Source organism: Lissotriton vulgaris, chromosome 5 (genome assembly GCF_964263255.1).
Source record: "Lissotriton vulgaris chromosome 5, aLisVul1.2, whole genome shotgun sequence".
Lineage (NCBI taxonomy): Eukaryota > Metazoa > Chordata > Amphibia > Caudata > Salamandridae > Lissotriton > Lissotriton vulgaris.
The window spans coordinates 1,033,633,109-1,033,652,545 of NC_141693.1; the positions used below are offsets into that span (position 1 = coordinate 1,033,633,109).

A 19,437-nucleotide genomic window follows, 5' to 3' on the forward strand; every position below is an offset into this window, starting at 1 on the left:
CTAAAATTCCCCAGTGATTTACTGACCATTACTACAGGGCACATGATTAATCTCTAGTAGTGTAGTCCGTTAGGCAGACACTGAAGTGCACAGTTATGGGCATGCCCTACGAGTCTTGGTATTGCTGCGAAGGGCAGGAAGGAAAGCATCATACCAGTTTAGAATTAGTCATGCTTCCTTTTGCCTTCAGTTACACCCATTGTCCTTTTTACAAAACATAAGCATGGACATCCTTTTGTGTTACTGTGCTTATGATCTTGAAAAATGTTCAGAATTATAATTATTTGTGTTCTTTTCCAGTGGACTGGAATAAAGTTGGCAGTGACCATCCCACGGTCTAGCTTGTTCCCGTACTACCATTTGGGGATCCATTTTTATGTTACTGAGCAGCTGACTGAGGATTGGTACCGTATTAAAGATAGAGTCACCCAGGAGAACATGCTCATGAAAAAGGTAATGCATTGTGACTCATACCATGTGCAACCTGTGGCCCTCCTGTGGGTTACTCGGGCCGAGGAGGTGGGTGATGGGTGGGGTGAAAGGAGGAACCTCGTCCTTACGAGTTGCAATGACATTCATTAATGCTTTCTGAAAAATGTGGTCACAAAGGTGGTTGCTTTGAATTTGTTTCCTCTCTGTGAATGTCGACTTAAGGGGAGCATACAATGATCCTGTGAAGGGTTGCACCCTCCCCAACCACCCCCCACATGCACTTAGCATCATACCTGTGGTTTTATTGCAGTCCTTGTCCTCTTAACTAACACCATTTTGTTTATGTGAATGCCGGGACAGAGATCTGCTGCTCCACGCAGGCCTCCAACCCTGCTTAAAAAACAGGACTCATGAAGCCGCAAACCTCACAGCTCCATAACCCCTTCCCTGCTGCCGTTGGCCGTCGTGAGCACTACCTCGCTGGTGCTGCGAACGTCCAACGGCCGACGCAGCCCCGCCCGTTTTGCGGAAGTGCCGCACTGCCGCGAAATCACGGCCGCGGCAAAGGGGTTAATATTAATGGGACAGGAGGTTTACAATTTGTGTGATCAGTCCCTTTGTACTATGAGGGCTTTATACATACATCACACCACAAAGAGAGAGGCTGGTCTCAGAACAATGCAAAAATTGCTTTGCGACCAGCCTCTTTTACACATCAGGTCGCTAGCCTCAAACTGAAAGAATACTTTGTTTTTCTGTGGCCACTTTAATGTCCAGTTTTATATGTAAGCTGCACATACAAGCAAACAGACATTTCCGGCTCGCAATGTGCCTTTGAAACAATGCGATTTGTGATTTTACCTTAGACATGCCTGTAATTTGCAACACCAGAACATAATTAGTAGACCAGGCGTTAGAAGTCGGTCTATGCCTTTGTACCATAGTGCAGAGTTGCCTCCCTGGTTTGGTTATTCTACAACTTTGCTCTCTTTGTGGTTGAAAAAGTTTGATTCTAAGCCTCGCTCTGTTTTAAAAGGGGAATTGTCTAAATCTAAAACAGGCAATTGCTTTTTAAAAAAAACTATAATACAACAAGCATTGTCTAAGCCAATAGGTCTCAGCTTTGGGTCTTACTTGCTGTGCCAGTGCTTTTTATACTTGCTGTTAAGTATTGACAAAAAAAAGAAAATCGCAGTGACATGAATGTTGTTGGTGTTCTGTACCCATGTGCTGGAGCTCGGGCCCACTCACACATTTATCTCCATATCGATGTTCTTTATAGCTGCATGAGAGGTAAAGATAGAAAACCATCACTTGTTTACATCTCATTACAGTGTATCCAATGTGGTCACACAATACCCCTCTTGACAGCTTAATCTGAGTTTAGTAGGGTTGAATTTTAAATTCAGGAAAAAATCAATATAGACCAATCTCAACATGATCAAATCGAAATCCAGAAAGACCAAGATAAGTCCAAATCTCCTGAAGCCATTTACCCTATATAATACAAAGCAGACGACTAATTCTATGACGACGATACAGATGATCATGAAAAAGAATTTAGTATTAAATTGCATCAGATGATTTTCCAAAGTAAGAATGAGCAAGCTATCTCTCCCTACACTACCTTAAAAGAGAAACCCTAAACTAAGAAGCAATTTGTAAAGGTGAAATCAGAAAGGTGTCAGCTGTCGTAGTCTTCAGTCGAAGCACTCCAACCATGGGTCAGGAAGCATAAAGCCACACAAGCAGAAGCATAGGTCTGCTCTCCGTGAAATCCTAAAATGACTCTCTCTCTGTCCTTAACTAGATTTCAGCATAAAATATCAATTGCATTCAGAGTAGATAATCCCAATTGATCCTTGCTAGTCAATTTCCATGGCTCCGGCACAGTTGGATACTTGCACCACCCTTCCCACATCGATAAGTTGCAACTTTGTTCGTTCTTGGCCATTCCTGTCTTCTTTCATGAGAACTCGCCTCCCCGCTCATTCCAGCGCTTCTCCTTGCCAACGTTGTCTTCTCATACCGCGCTTCTCCTTGCCAACGTTGTCTTCTCATACCTCGCTATCTAATGAAAAAAAACTTCTATGCTAACTAATGAGGTTTTGTTTATACCTGCAGTGAAAACAAAATACAAGCAAATGCATTTTGCATTGAAGGTTAAATGCAGATTACATGTTAGATTTTAAACGTGATTATGAACTGAACTCGTATCTCGAGGCCCACTCTAGTCAACTTTAACAGTGCACAGAATTACAGAATACGTGCACATTTCTACACACACAATGAATGCAGCTTCCTAAAACAAGTTTAAGTTGTATAGGATTATGAAGATGTCATTCCAAATGCACCTGTGTAGAAATAATTCCTGTGCACATGTATAAATGTTTAAGCTTTCGTTTGCACATACACAGTCTGATTTATTAACCTTACAATGGGACACTTTATGTTAAATTCTCCTGTCACATTAGTATATACAAGTTACATAGAACTTTATTATTCACGTTCTATACACAAATTCTTCATGTGGAGTACTTTAAATATGCAGTACTCCACTCTCTTTAGTAACATTAATCATACAGAATACTTTTGAGTGCTAACTACTCATGATTACGATTAGAGCTCCCCGTTTTATGTTATTTATTGCTTTATCATTTCCATCTGTATTTATCCATATTTATTTTTTGGCCATCTGATTGGTATTTTTCCATATTTATTTTGTGTTTTGGGAATAAATGGAATTGTAAAATGGTATATTTCCACATTTATTTAACTGATAAACAAACATGCACTTATACTTTGCTACCTATCGCATTTTGGAAAAACGTAAGTAGACCATTAAATTAAAACATTACACCCACAGGTAAATATCAGCATTCAAATGCATATATATGTTAACGTATGCATGTATTTAGGGAAATCTGAACCTGTTTTTTAGCTTCATATGCTATCTGCTCAGCTGTTATCTTGAAAGCATGAAAGACAGCATGGAGAGTCACCCAGGAGTGTTATTTTTCCTCTTTTAAAAATAAATACAGACCGGAAACACATTGTTTTCTGTCTGTATTTATCTGTAAAGATCTGTAAAAACGGAAAAGTGGGAGCCTTAATTATGATGGACTCCTACAGTATCTCAGATGGGAGTATGTTTACACTTCTCCACTTGCATACAAAATGTTGTGGTCACCATTTTCTTTTATTTTGTATTGCCTGATCTGAGTTGGCAGACACCACTTAGAATCTAAGTCTTAGATCGATCAGTATAAGAAACAATAATAATTGCAGTGCACTTTTGTGGAAGGCCTGAATCCTGGCCCTCCCCCAAAAATTCAAAAGAGAAGGCGAGGTGAGCAGATTCATAGTATCACTGGTGTTGTAGGTGCTCTATACAAGAGCTACACCCCACCTAGACTTGGGAATTTACCTAATTTCTCTGCTTCATACACACACACACGCGCACATACACACACACTCTCTCTCTCTCTCCATCTTGGGCGAAGCACCAGGGAGGTTAACATTAAAAAATGAAGCACATAAGGGAGAGAGCAACAGGGGGTGGATGAAGAAGCCACGAGGGAGAAACCAACTGGCGCATGAGGGGCGGGTGGAGAAGTATATGAGAGAGAAAGCAGCCACAAGATAGAGAGCAAACACAGAGCGGTTGGGCGGGTATTTGGCAGGGGTGAGAGAAACACAAGAGAGGGATGGAAAACACATACACTCTGATTGCGTAACCAATAGAAATTAACATTGGCAAAGCCAATAGGTCTCGCTGAGCTGTTGACCTTGCCAATATTTGTCCGTAAAATATTGTTTGGAAAAGGTTAAAGAAAAAATATTTCAAAATACAAAAGGAAAAGCAAACACCTATCTGATGGTATCTCAAAACTGGATATTGAATTCTATATTTTCGTCCTTTTTTAAATGTCATGGTTTCGTTTTCAAATACTTTATACTCTGGGAACTCGGAACAGAATTGAAAAAGAATACAGAAGTGTCATAATATAAAAGAAAACCATTGCCAATGTCTAATATACTTTTCTGAGGATTCAGCCATTTGTGTCCTGCTGTAGCCCAGTAAACAAATTTATCGGCCTCCAGGAGAAGAGTCATTATAAGTACACCTTCTGCCTCCAACACCAGCTGAGTGAGTGCAGCAGATAGGCCTTGCCCCAATGGCATAAAAACCTTGGTGTACCTAAACTTAGGCTTTCATGCAATTTGCGGACGGTAGGAGATGCATAAAAACATTGTTTAAAATCTGCTCTTAGCCATACACCAGCAAAAATATCCCTTTTGCTGGGCTTTTACAGACAAAATGAGAGGCGTCAAGCGCAACACATTGTCGGGCTATTAGAGGGTTGGAAAACATCACATGAGGGAGGGAGCTAAAAACACATGGACTCTCATGGAGTGCTGAATGAGAAAGATAAAAATAGTTCCATGCATTTAAACAGTGGGAGGATACATGCCAGCCAATCAGAAGGATTGAAAAGATGATATGCCGCTGAGGAGGAACAATCAAGTGAGAGTGACAATAAAGCCAGCCTATAGTAAACAGTGGGCAGGCTGTAATCCCTCGGTAAGTTCACCGTAGAGCGTTTGCAACCAGAAAGCTTGCAAGACTTAAAAAGTAGTTTCCTAAAAGTGAGCAGTGGAAGGACACAAGTCACCCAGTTAAGAGGCTGGTAAAGAAGCTATGCTCCAGGGGACGGACAAACACAAAGTGAACAAGGAAAGCCATCAAATAAAAAGCAAGAAAACAAGGGTGACAATAAAGCCAGCCTGTGGCAAGCAATAGGAAGACTTTACACCCACTGTAAGTTCTTGATATGACCACAATAGGTCTTTCACAACAAGACAGCTTCGCAGACTGGTAGGAGAGACCCAAAAATGACTTTGTTTACAACGCACACTTATATCACTTATGGAAGGTCTAAATACTTACAAAGGTTGCATCAGTACTATTACCCAGCATATTTGTTACTCAGTTTATTGACTTCAGAAGGATGAATGGATGAGGTGTTATCATCAATCAAGCAGGCCCCAAGCACACAGTAGTACTTTCACACCTTTGTATTTTCAAATATTCACCTTCAAACCATATAGGTTGAAAGTAATAAAAAAGAGACACAATGTGACAGACAGCTGAGGATTTTGCAATTTTATTTAGGGAGCTCAGAAGAACTGCTACTTTCTGTTAAAAAAAAGGTAACTTGTGACTCAAAGAATCATGTTCTACAAGTAAGTAAATTTGGGTATTGCAAATGTGGTTTTGTAATGTGCGATCGGGATTAAGACAATTGACAGCACAAATTGAGCAAAGCTTCAGCATTGTAAAATGTGGTTCATATTATTTTAATATTCTCATTAATGATGCAGGAAATAGGCTTGAGTCTCCTGCTGGTTGTAAATTGAATTGTAAGGGACACATGCACATTACTGACAGCTTGCTCAACGTACGAATAAGTAAAATGCAGTTATTTGTGATACACTAATAAATTACAGAATGGCGCATGACTACATTGCTCATACATTTTGTTTAGCTCTCTGTAGCGTTCTCCATAGACAAAAACAGCATGCAAAAAATATAATCACAATGTGGAAAAAAAACGTTGGGCCCTCATATTGTAAGGTTAGTACTGATTCAGGCGCAAATTGCTGTTAGATCCTGAAAAAGCATTTGTTCTGTAGTCCGTTGAATCCGCCCCTTTGCGACCTGTATTTTTGCATTTGGGATGCATCATCCCAAATGCAAAATCTCAAATTGCGATTCCTTAAATGCAATGCAAGATGCCGTTTAAAATAGCTATATACCGAAAAATAATGCCAGGTGGTAAATAGTGAAAACTTTGAAAAATGCACACAAAAAATGCACTAAAGTGTCCCTCTGGGCATGTGTGTGTGCAACATGTGTGCACATATTAATTTCAGGGTGCAACAGGGTGTACTTTTGTCACGCTTGCACCCTTGAAATTGCATGCGCAATTTGCGAGTACCTATTGTGTACTCGCAAATTGCGCATGCAATTTTCATTCATTCCTATGGGCCTGTAATGCATTCCAGCTGTTTCAGAGCCAAAGTAAGTATATGGCATTTTCTAAACATACATGTAAGGTTAGCATGGAAGATAAGCATGCAATTAAATACAAGAGTTAGCACATTTCTTAGTTTTCTGATAATGACACAGCAGTGATTGTGTGGGTGGAGAAAGAAATTAGAATTATTGAGTGGTTGCTGCTGTGCCTAGGTGGCAATCATGGACAGGGGCGAACTCTGATGAAAGCATCATGCATTTTCTGATCAGGAGCCACTTCCTTCCCCCAGCCCCAGTATGACTTTTGCCCGTCGAGCTGCCTGCTCTGCAGTGGTCCAGTATATTTATGATGCAGACATATGCAGTGTGTGTTGCTTTATTAGTATTTTTGTCACAGTTGCTCTCTCACTTGTGCGCATTTCCAGTTAGGACGCACTTAAAAGAGTCGCACCCATGCCACCAACCGGGTGTGGTTGGTGCAGTTAGGTGGGTGCAGTTGGTTACGCACTACTGCCTGTCAGGTCGTGCTGCAAAAAGTTATGGGTAAATAGTCAGGTATTATCCCGAATTGTGTGTACAAGCGTGAATGGGTGGCTTAGTTTGTCTTCAGCGGTTGCTGCATCAGTATCCTTTGGTTCAATCCGATGGAAGCCATCGGGAATTACAGGGACAGGACTTTAGAGAAAAGTTCTAAGGAACTTCCCGCATCATCTTGTAATTGACTTCATAAATTTTAAGGGGAGAAATCAGCAAAGCAAATTTAAAAAAAAAAGAAGTGTGGAACGGCTCCATTTGGTTTCCTTTATTTAATTTTATTGCTCATATTCATCTTTTTTACCCTCCTCCTTCATTATACGCGTCTCCCTGCTGTATTTGCCTAATCATGATAAATTAATATTCCTTTTTTTCCTCCTGTTCTGCAGCTCCTGTAGCTCAATGAGGGAAGTTATGTGGCTCGCTTGCTCATCTCAGCAGACTCTTGGCTCTTTCCCTGTGATTATATCTTTAAAATATTTACTCATGAATATTAAGCACTGTCATTAACATGCAATCCTGCTGACAGCTCCTGGCCTAATAGAGGCCATCATTCCTCGGCACTCTTAAGCCCAAAAGGAGTGTGCCAGCGTGAGGGGGAAGATATTTTTGTAATTAAAATTTGAGATCCTTGCATTTGCAGGCGATTAGGCCTTCCCCCTTTCTATGCTGATTAAGGGCCGCCATTTGAAGAGCTCAAGGAGATTGCTGGACATGGCGGCTGTACGAGTCACCTGGGGGAGTACGTATGTGGTCTCAACCCCCTCGTCCCTTTCTGGCTGCCCTTTCATGGCGGGTTTATGTATCCTGTAATATTTCTAAAGTGCTTTGAGATATTAGGAGATGGGGCTCCGTACGAGTATAAAATTGTTGTCATCATTCTATTACACACGGCGGAGGAAGCGCGGGGTTTGGAAGGTTCGGTAAACTTCTCCCAAGGCTTTCGATTAAAAAGTAAACCTTCACCTCAGATGAAGAGGCAGAGAAGATATGATACGGGAGGGTGTTCTAGAGGGCCAGGTGGGGAGATAGGAGGACAGATGCGCTTCAGAGTATTAAACTCGCTCTCACAGTGATTGGGCGAATTCACTGTCAAGGTCCATCGCTGGGAGTGGAATGGTCTACTGATGAGACAATGGGGCATGGAGGCTTTGTTTGCTGCCTTATGGCCTCTGTGGGCACTCACAGCCAAAGAGACCTAAACCTATTATTAGTTATTTGTAAGCTGACGATAATCTCTCACTTCTAGCGCTCCCAATGACCTCCAGCACTCCATCTTCGTCAGTAGTAACTGTAATATGGTGGGACTGTGCATGGGCATATCTTAGGCCTCTGTAGCCCATGCAGTATTGGAAGGCTCTATCTTTTAAGCAACCCCACACTACTGATGTGTGGGAACCTCAGTGGTTCCTCACCACATATTGCAGAGGCTCCTGTCACTGTGTGTTATGCCACATGGAACCAGATGTAAGAAGAATGCTGTTGTAAAGCATAGGCTCCATGTTACCATCAGATACCACAGAAAATGTAGTAGCTAGAAAGAAAGACTATCCTTGGGGGTGAGATTTTACCCTGCCTCCTTGTCTGTCCTCAGTTGGATGAAATGTTCTATTAGCGGTAGACCCGCCCACAGCGGAGTGTATAGCAGTTATGTGGAGAGGTCCTTCCACTGCTCACTTTTTGGAAACTTCTTTTTTGTTTTTAGTGAAGCACTGCAGGAGATTGCATGTGTTTTCCAACTGTCTCCTTCACGGACTAATCTTCACCCCTCCAGATCCATGCAGTTCTCTCTCTAACTGTTCTTAATTATGTTTTTAAACACATCAGAAGTGTGCTTGTGTGGTGACACATATGCCTAAGAAAGGATGCAGCCACTAGTGGGTGCATCATTGCTATTTTTCCCCTTTTGGCAGTTCTGCACGGCATCAGCAAGAAATGTGTTTGCCAATGCTGTACAGCATCGCCAAAATGTTTTGGCAGAGCCAATTGGTATCAAAGGTGGGCCCTATCGGTTTGCTAATGCTTGTTCTTTCTTCGTCTCGTCTCAGTACGAATCCTTCCTCTTTCCTGTCATTTTTCCTCGTCCTCTTTTCTTTGTATTGCTTCTTTTTCCTCCCTTTTCATTAAACTTCCTCTTGCCTTTTTCCTCCTTCCTACTTCATTCCTCCACTGGGCTCACTTTTCCTGCACTTGCTTCTCCCTCCTCCATTTCTGCCCCCTTCTTTTTGGGCCGCAGATACTCCCTAGTACTCATTAGGTGAATGTCTTTCCCATGATCACTAAGGTATATCAGGCTAATATATCTCTTATTAGCTAAAACAAAAAAGACCTGTTTACTTCCTTGATCCATGGATTGTCCCTTCTTTACATTAGTGCTTCTCTTTTACTTTTTCTGAACAGAGTTTTAGCAAACAGAATCTCATTTTAGCCCTGCTTGAAGCTCATTAGGAGATGCACTGGGCAAAAAAGCCCACTCAGATTAAAGAGGGAACGAACGAAGAATGAGTGGAGAGGAAAAAGCCGAAGAAAGAAGAAGTTAAAGAAACGTTTGCGCACGTATAGGAGAGAAGATAGCAAATTAGAAGATATGGGTGAAGTGGACATACAGGAAGAGAAAGGGTAAAGCTAAGAGTATGGGAGAAGTTAGGATGGTAAGGCGAAGAGAGGATGAGCAAAGAATGGAAAGGGCAGAGAAGGAAACAGCAATGGTAAGGGAAGGAAGGGTGAGGAGAGTAGAGGTAGAACAAGGAAAGGTAAAGAAATGAAAGGATGTGTGAGTAGATGGCAACAAAAAGTGGGTAAAGAGAGGAAATGAAGGGAGCGGAGATGAAGTACATGAATATGCTGCGAAACCTGAAGAGAAGATGTGTAAGGAGAGATGAAGGCAATCGAAGTTATATTTAGAAACTAGGTGATTTAAAAGGCGAGGCAAGGAACGGGGAGGATGTATAAAAAGAGAGAGTGAGAGAATGAGTAAATGCCAAACAGACGAGCAAGAAGCAGATAAATGTTAGGAAACGAAGGCATAAATAGAGGAGAATATGAACATGTTAATGAGATTATGTGCAAAATGAGAGGAGAGTAGTTGGGGAGAGCGTGGGTTAAGAGTGGAAAAGAGGGCTACGAAAAGGAGAGGGTGTCAAGGGTGTGTGTAAGGATGAGGTGAAAGTAGAGAAGGGGGCTGGAGGAAAGAAAAAACCTCCTTCTCTGGCGAGGGAGCACTCCCGTTTTTAAGGCACATAAGAGGATTTTTGTGTGGTTTGTCACCCTTAAATATTCAAACCGCTCAACTTTCGTATGTTGAGGAAGACGTTACAGAGAAGGTTGGAAATAAATGATGGATATAGGCAGGAGGGAGGTTGTGGGAGCATGGATCTGAATTATCTCTCACCTTGTGGTCATGGTGTTGAAGACCACGTTAGTGAGGAGGTAAGTAGAATTTTGTATCGTGTTTAAGATATAAAGGAGTGCATTTGAGCGACACTTGTTATTTGCATAGATATAATACTACAAGTGCTAATCAAACAAGGCACATGTTTTAGTTCTGGGTTCGACAGTGCATTTGTCTCAATGGACCTTTTGTTTCTACTATACATTTCGTGCAAAGCTGATCCCTTTTAACAATTCACCTTTTGATCCCTTCTTTCAGTGATTAGTTTGAGACTTTGTAAAACACATCTTGACTCAACCCAGAGGAGTATACTTCTTTCAGCTAATACTAGTGGTTAGTTGCATGTGTCCTTCCGCATACAATGGAGTGCCTGCATTGCTTTGCAAGAACCATTTTACACCTCCCTAGCTCTCTCTTTTGGCATCTTATTGCTAACAGGTAGCTAATGCATGCAGACAAAGCTCACAAAAATGTGAATGGGTACTTGCATTTGTTTTCATATAAAACCCAGAAATCTAATAACTGGCATTGCTTGCATTATCTAGCTGTTACTTAATCTTTCCAGCCTTTGCTTCTCCCACAAATTGTTCAAAGCTCTGTGGTGCAGTGTTGAGAAGAGTATGTGTCAGACAAGGTGGCTAAACAGCATACATTCCGTTGAGTGTCTAATCTGAGTATGGATATTAATTTTTTTATTAATTTATATCTAATAAAGATTGTGATTAGTAGTGAAGCTGTGCCAGGAAATGAAAGATAAACTGGTTCTAAATGTTTTACATCGGTTCAGTGAAGGCCTGCACCTCTTTTTGTCGCAAACGTGGTGTTTGTTAGTCCATCGTAGCTCAGTAATCTGCATTGCATATCTCTCACGCTTCTTCAGCCATCACACTGCTAAGCACTGTATCCCATAACGCGAAAACCGAACCATGGCGATCATCGCGTACGGCATTGAATCACTTCTAACATAGGATCACAACAAAAACAATACTCATCCAACCGCACAGCGTAAAGTGCGACCCATGTAGAGAAGAGCTACAATACCCCATATAGGGGTAGTAAGACCTATTCAAGTGTTACAGTACAATATTTGTAAAATATTAAGTGCCAGGGCTCTGAACAGGAGGCCACTGCTACTTGTACCACCCATCGCCCTTGTCATCGCTACCAAAGCAACTACTAATCATCTTTCTCGCATGTAAATGCAACAGTTCAGATTATTCCAGGTCCCCAAAGCTAAAGGAATAGGTGGGGAGGCAGGTATGAGCAATTTGAATGTATATGCAAAGATAGAGCTCTATTCAGCACTCTCAATAGTAAATACAATAATCCAAAATGTACTGGGTAAGTTTAACCATCATAAGTTTTATATTTAAACACAATTTTTTCTACGTATTGAGCAATATTGCTGGTAGTACCAAAAGAATAAACCAACAAGTTGAACACTAAATCCTCGGACTTTTTGTGACTTTTTATACTTCGTGATAAGATATCATTGGCCTTCTCTGAAATATTGCTCAATACGTAGGAAAAATTGTGTTTAAATTTAAAACTTATGATGGTTAAACTTATCCAGTATGTTTTGGATTATTGTATTTACTATTGAGAGTGCTGAATAGAGCTTTATCTTTGCATATATGTACACACATTGTGCTTCTAATGTGTAAGTAGCACCTTTGGTAGTAGGTGAACTGAGCCTCAATAGCGTCTCGTCCAAATTGTAAGTTGATCTTTATTGATTCACACAAGACTACATTTAAAGTTACAACTCCTTGATTGTGCGGTAATTCCCAATAAGGGACCACTGCTACCTAACCTTAATTTATTATCTATTTTAATGTATATTGTATTCCTAAACAACCGTTGTTCTGATCATCTCTAAATTAGATGAGCAGTGCCACCATATGGTAGACTGTTCTATGTATGGTGTTGACAATTAGGTGCCGGTGCTGAGCACCGGAAACTAATTAAGTCCGGAAACTAATTAAGTGCCGGTGCTTAGCACTGGAAAGCCCCGGTTCAAATTAAGCACTGGTGTTTGGCAGTTATTAATCCAAAGTTGCGGAATTGCCCCTTTGCTAAAAAATATTTCGTTTTTTTAACACAATAATAACATTTGTGGATTTTTTGTAATCTGTGTTTTACTGTCTTTCATGGCTTTAATAGTCTCAGTGACAACTTCTGGTGGAATACCCTGAAAGTTCTTAAGTCAGCTGCTCCTCGTAAAGAATTAGTCACTTAGTCGCCTTTCGTAAGTGCCTGCATCAGTTTTAGCAGAAACGCCAGTGTATTATTTTAAATGAGACACATTTGTCTTCATGGCCAGAGGGTGTGCTGTAATCAAGCATTGTGTGGCTCCTTCCAATGTGCAGTTAAGATTTTACGACTGAAGCACCCCCTCCCTTTTGTTAATATTTCTATCCTTGAAACTGCATCACAGATAAATACATTATGATTAAAGAGCAGTCCATAATTGTATTCACGCAGCCTGGTCGTAAATACCCATTATTTGCCTAACAGCATGAAATCAGCCAGTATATATATAACCATCTCTGTTGGGATTTCCCCAAGAATGTTAGAATATTTGAGTTTTTGTTCATTGAAGAAGGCCACGGATATCGGAGAAGGATAGGATGCAGCAGCCTGTATGTCATATCTTTTTAAAATGTTAACTCTAGTTTTGTATTTTTCAAGTGTGCACCAAAGAACCAGAGTTTCATCAGTTGAAAGGTACAATCCTAAACCTGAAAAACTCTGTCGTTCTCTACTTACGGCCAGCTAGGCAACCATTACAAACCCTAATCCTTCGCTCATGACGTCACACATGATATCAGAAATTATATGGTGGGTATTAAGCAGAGCCTGCATCCAGTGGTTTTACTGGGTGTCGGTAAAACTGGGCCCATATGATCCACACTTTGTAATCCCAGAGACACGTACACCGGGCTCCTTTCAATTAGGCGGGTTAGTTTACCCTCCATCACACTGCTTCACCTGACTTATTATAGGGGCCTGAGGGTGCCCAGTGCTACAGACACAATATCCAGGTCATACACATCAGAGACACTACCCAGTTTGGCCCACTGGTTACAGAGTGTGTCCTTAGGCCTTGCCCTGTGTCTAATGTACCAGCCCCAGTACTTACTAAGCATAGCAGGCAGAGGGTGTGGCCTATAGAGTAAGGACTGCTGAAAAACTAGGCTTAGGTAGAGACAACACCACTGCCCGCAGGCACCAGCACTCATCCCCAGTCGTGGGTCAGTGTCCATAGGCCTAAGCAAGCCACCGTGGAACGCCAAGAGGGGAAAGAGGCCACACAACCCAACCCCAAGTCCGAATCTGGGCTAAGGCTGACTCCAGAGTCCCCGACCGTATCTCACCAGAATATTGCTGGGCCATTTTCCTAGGCTCACATGGTGTCCCAAAACAAGTTTGGAGGGGCACCCCGGACAGCACTGGCACTGCCAAATCCAGCACATCAAGCACCTCGCCAAAGCCCTCAACCTTCATGAGTCTTATCACCAATGTCTGCGCATGAGGCCACATGGGCTGGGCGAAAGCCAGGGCATGCATCACCAGGGCACAAGTCCTAAATAAAGAAGTGGGGGGACGCTCAGAGACGAAAGTGACGTCACGACAGGAAGTGAGGTCACGGAAGGTAAAAAACCTAGAAGTGGGGCGACGCACAAATACGGGAAGTGACGACACGACCGGAAGTGACGTCACGAAAGGTAAAAAAAAAAACTAGAAGTGGGGGAACGCTCATGCGTGGAGGGGGCTATCTTTTGTGTGAAGGGGGCTTGCGGCCTCGCTGGCGTGTCGCATTCCGCCTGTGCAAACCCCAACCAGTTCAAAATTCAGTTAAAAAATAAATAATAATTTACAAAACGGCAACAAGTACCTAATATTGCAGAAAACATTCATATATCAATTTACAGAGCTCATCTGAAAGTGACGCAATGACCTACTAAGAATGTCCGTAATCCAGAATAGTCTTACTTAGTAGACAAAGTTTGCAACAGCCCAACTTTTGCCCAGTGCACTCGGGTAAAACTAGATGGCGGAAAAGTGAGAAAAAAAACATGAGCCTTGCAAGGCATACACTGATGTCTAATGCAGTTGCTTTTACCCACTGAGCTAGCTAACCAGACAGTTTACCCTGAAGAGGTGGAGCGCAAGAGAGGCGGGGCGAGGCTCGGAATCGCACGCGAGGAACTTTTGGAGGGGCTGTTTGTGCTTTTGTAACCTGACTCCAGCCATGACGTATCACTGAATGGGCTTGCCGGGGGGTGCCTGTGTCTGTAATGGCTCACTTGCTGGAGAGGAGGCGCCCTGCCTGTGGCCTTAATTATACTGTCTTTGGGAACTGTCGGCTCAGCACATGACCCGGAGCCGTAGACAGCGCTAGCGCTAGCTCAGCACAGCTTTTGCACAGGGGGGACGGCGTCCACCCGGTAAGACCCCTTAAAATAAGTGAAAGGATGCCGTCCACCCGCGTGGTACCCCGACTCGAGCCCTGTGCATCACCATTCCAGACCGTATTTAGTGCGCATGCTTGAGGTCATGTGCAAGTGTCTTGGGCCAGCCCAAGCCAGGCAGAGGTAGGTGTGCAAAGGGGGAGTTAAAAGAATTTGTACAGTCCAGGCCAAGGCCCTCAAGGTACCCCACCCAGACCCACTTGCCCCGGTCCTGTTTTGTAGTCTGGTCTCTCCTGGGCGGACGTTGGGGAAGGCCCCCTGGGGCTAGAGACTTTTGTCGGATACAACGGGGTTTGCCAAGATGCCCCTTCCCTAGTCCACTCGTAGGGTGCCCCCCCTGTGTAACCCACCTCACCAGCACTGCAGTGGGGGGCTGTTTGCCACTCACCGGTGTATCATGCACGAGGGGCCTTCGATGGCTCCCAAGGCCTCTCTTCTGCCAGCCACCACCTGCCTTCATGCCTCTCGCCACACCAGCTCAGCTCATCGTCATTCCGGCCCCTGGACCTGCCAGGCCTTCTGCCGATGTGTCTCAGCGCAGGTCCAGCACCGGAGCCCCGCAGTCAAGCCGCCTCGCCAATTTATAGACACACTGCCCCTCAACTGTGCCAATGCACAGCGGCCCTTCGCCGGGACAATATAGGGACAAACAGCACGCAATAACTTTGACCCTGGAGGCAGGGTCGGATTGGGATCACAATTTGGCCCGGGCACTGACGAAAAAGTGGCCCACATTAAGGGGGCGTGGCCTACATTTAAGGGGCGTGGCCTACATTTAAGGGGCGTGGCCTATATTTAAGGGGTGTGGCCCACATTCGAGGGGCATGCCCTTTCATGAAACACCATTTGGTTACTCTTTGAGGTCTAATTTGTAGACAAATATTTAGTAAATTAAGCCTTTTAAAGCTTACAGAGCAAGTAACATTGGTAAAGACTAGGAGCACTGCAGTTCAGATAACTGAATACTTACTTGCAGTCTTAACGCCCTGCACAATGTCGTTGGATACTCTTTCCTAACCAGCTATGTCCTAGACTCTAATCATCACATAAACCAGAAATCTAGTACAAAGTCAAGGAGAAAGGGTAAGACTGGAATCTCTGGTAATAGAACATGTAATAACAAAAGTAAGAATTCACAAACGAGGAAAAGACAGTCTGGGGTGTAAAGAATGCTGAAAAAATGTATCTGTACAATCTAGTCATACATTTATTTCACAGTCAGCAGGTGATGTCTATATACAAAAAACACCGTTTTATTCATATCTGTTGCTGCCTTAAAGTCTGGGCCATGGGGAGTGAAATAAAACAATTGCCTAGGATCACATGATCTGATTAAGATACGAAACCAGTATTAATGCCAAGTTGTTGGTATCACATTGTGCAATTCAGAAACTAGATGTATATGCCTCACTTCCCTTACACTCACCTTACCCCCAACTGCAACTCATCTGGTATCAACATAGCTCTTGGTCATAACTCAGACCAGATGTTGTTGCTCCTGGCAAAATGTTTGTGAGCACCTATGTTCAGGCCTATATCATAATGTAATACAATCTGGAATAATGCTGCAAAATCATTCCTTGGGTAAATTGTGTACATTAAATTGCAACAACATTTGACATGGAATTCTGTGTGCAACCTGCCTATTTCTCACATTTTTAGTGGTAAGGGTGATTTGGTTGTTGTTTTGTGAGCTAGCACACAATATCACAATAAACCATACGGGCATTGTGTTTGCAATTGTAGCTTTAGTTATGTTTACTTATGCCATTCTTTCAGCAACAATGAAAACCAATGCGATGTTCTGAGGATTTTCACCATTCCATTGGAGGAAATCTAATAATTTCCTCCTTATATAGAAGAAGCAATACACACACTCTGTTCTCTGAATCATGGTACAAGAGACCTGCAAACAACTAGTGCTATTGGTTTTAAATATTCCAACCGTGTAACAATCCCTCACAATTTTTCGCATGTCCTCCATGTGTAAGACACATTATGTAGCACCAACTCTGAAGCACGTTCTGGGGCCCACATGCATGATAACAAAACACAACCAACCAGAAAAAGTTGTGCAATACCCTAAAAACTAATCCCACCATGGTCCCTTTAAATACCCCTGCACCCCATAATCATAACCCATCCTAACCCTAAAAATACACCCTGCACTCTAAAACCCAAGCCTATCCCTGAACCCTAAAAATACCCCTTTACCCCAAACCCCAAACCTATCCCTGAACCCTAAAAATACCCCTGTACCTCAAAACCCAAACCTATCCCTGAATCCCAAAAATACCCCTGTACCTCAAAACCCAAACCTATCCCTGAATCCCAAAAATACCCCTGTACCCCCAAACCTATCCCTGAACCCTACAAATACCCTGTACCCCAAAACCCAAACCTATCCCTGAACCCTAAAAATACCCCTGTACCCCAAAACCCAAACCTATCCCTTCACCCTAAAAATACCCCTGTACCCCAAAACCAAAACCTAGTCCTGAAACCTAAAAATACCCCAGTACCCCAAAACTATCCCTGAACCCTTAAAATACCCAATCACCCTAAAACATATACCTCAGAACCCCAAAACATATACCCTATATACCCATACTTACCTTATCCTAACATATACAAAAAAACATGCTTTTATCATTCATGCATTTACGAGTTTCGTTGTAAATGTATGCGTGGTAAAAGCATATAAAATGTAATGCCATGCGTTATAACGGCATTGCGGAGTCCTAGTAGATTCGTAATAAAAGTATGCGGAGTGATGGTATGCGGCAAGAAAGATTCGGGATAATGGGTGTTTACTGTCAGAATGACCTACAAACTACAAAAAAAAACTAACCAAAACTTACTAAATGATATTTTTGGCATATAGAGAAATATGCCCCTTGGCTGCATTTTGGATTAGGCCTTTAAAATAGAGTTAAATTGTTAAGTGGCACATGAAATGGAAATTTTGTATCGGAAAAGCTGTGTTAAAAATATGGACATGTTTTTATAAAGTGTCCTCTTTAATTATCATGGTCCCTTTGCAGAATCATAAAGCATGAACAAATGGTTATTTTTTATAATTTTCTTACCATTTGACAGTTTTATGTAGTGTAAATTCAGCCCAAGACAAAGGCTATTTGAGTTCTATTCATGAGTACCAATTACAGTACACATGATCTGATTTTTTATTTAAGGGCCTGGGCGAGGAAGTGATCTGCCCAGAATCACAGGCTGTTGAGCAGACCCTGGGATTCAAACTTGAATCCCCATCTCTGCAACTCTGGCGTTAGGCCACCTATGCCTATGCAAAGATAAGGAATGAAAGTGGGAGGATACTGTTCTTGCGCAGGACACATGCCCAAGGTGACAATGGCCTACATGCTGAGCAACTAAAAAAACAGCAAGGCCCCTTTCTGTCACAAAATTATTCAAGAACTTCAGTGCAGGAGCACCTGAAAAGAAGGGAAGCCCCTGCTATTACTAACCTACTTAGCTCAAGAGCACATGAACAGCAGTATGGCCCCTGCAATTAGTAAATTAATCAGCCCTCCCCAGCCCTCCAGGCCCCAGGGCAATGTCTTGGCAGGGGAGCACAATGGTAGACAGGGGAAGGCTGAGGTGAAGATGGTGGGAGTTCAAAACATCACCTAGCCCCCACAGCCAGACCCATTCTTCCCCGCCCACTGTGCCCTGAATCTGAGGGGCTGTGGGCGAGGTGTTAAGATTAACACCGTTTCTCGGCTGCGTGGGCCCCAGGGGGGCCGAGGTGGAAATGGCTCAAGGCCTGAGCAACACCTGGCCCCCAGGGAGGCCGATTTTCGCAGACAATCACCGCTCCCCAGCCCACCCTTGGCGTGATTGCTTTTCAGGGGCAGGGGGTGAAGTGAGGCCACAGCTAATAATCACTGCATGGCACACAGTGAAGCGTTTTCATTTCTGTCTCTGTTTCCGTGCGCTCTGTGGGCCGTTTTTTTTTCTCCCCTTCCCAAGTTCACAGAGAGCAGATAGCAGAGAGCACTCTCTGTGAACTGAAAAAGGGGAGAAAAAAACCGGCCCACAGAGGGCACTGAGACAACGGCCCTTCGGCCGTTTCCCGAATGCCCGCCTTGCCAATCCGACCCTGCCTGGAGGCCTTCTCTCACGCACCTCTGGCCGTCTTCGCCGATAGTGTTCACTGCCGCTGCCCGCAGAGCCCTCTGCAATATGGCCGCCTCGAGTCCGAGGGCCATCCTTCGTCCACGGTGCCCACATCGCACGGGGAAAATGCGTGGGTGATGGTGCTGCGGATTACTACCGCCAAGGGACTCAACCTATATCGGATGACTGACCCCGGGGAGCAGCAATAGGAAGCGGATTGTCTTCTAGGAGAGCGGACCTCTTGACAGACCGACCGCCAAGTTCGCTGGCGTAGCCACTGCCCCCCCCCCCCGCCCACCTTGAATTAGGCAGTATAAATCCATTCATTTCTTTATAATTATCAATTCTGACAGATGGCTGCAATACCTCTTTCAACATCAAGTGGCTTCACAATGAATATATGTGCCTAAAAGGCATCTGCAGTTTAG

The 19,437-nt window shown here is 43.1% G+C and overlaps 1 protein-coding gene across 1 annotated transcript in view; it reads left to right on the top strand.

The window, feature by feature from the left end:
• Positions 1-19,437, top strand: part of LOC147711945 (uncharacterized) — a 210,543-nt gene that overhangs the window by 120,195 nt on the left and 70,911 nt on the right. The window contains exon 4 of the mRNA XM_086922665.1: positions 301-453. Coding sequence (XP_086778791.1) covers positions 301-453 — 153 coding nt within the window. The remainder of the gene's footprint in view (positions 1-300; positions 454-19,437) is intronic.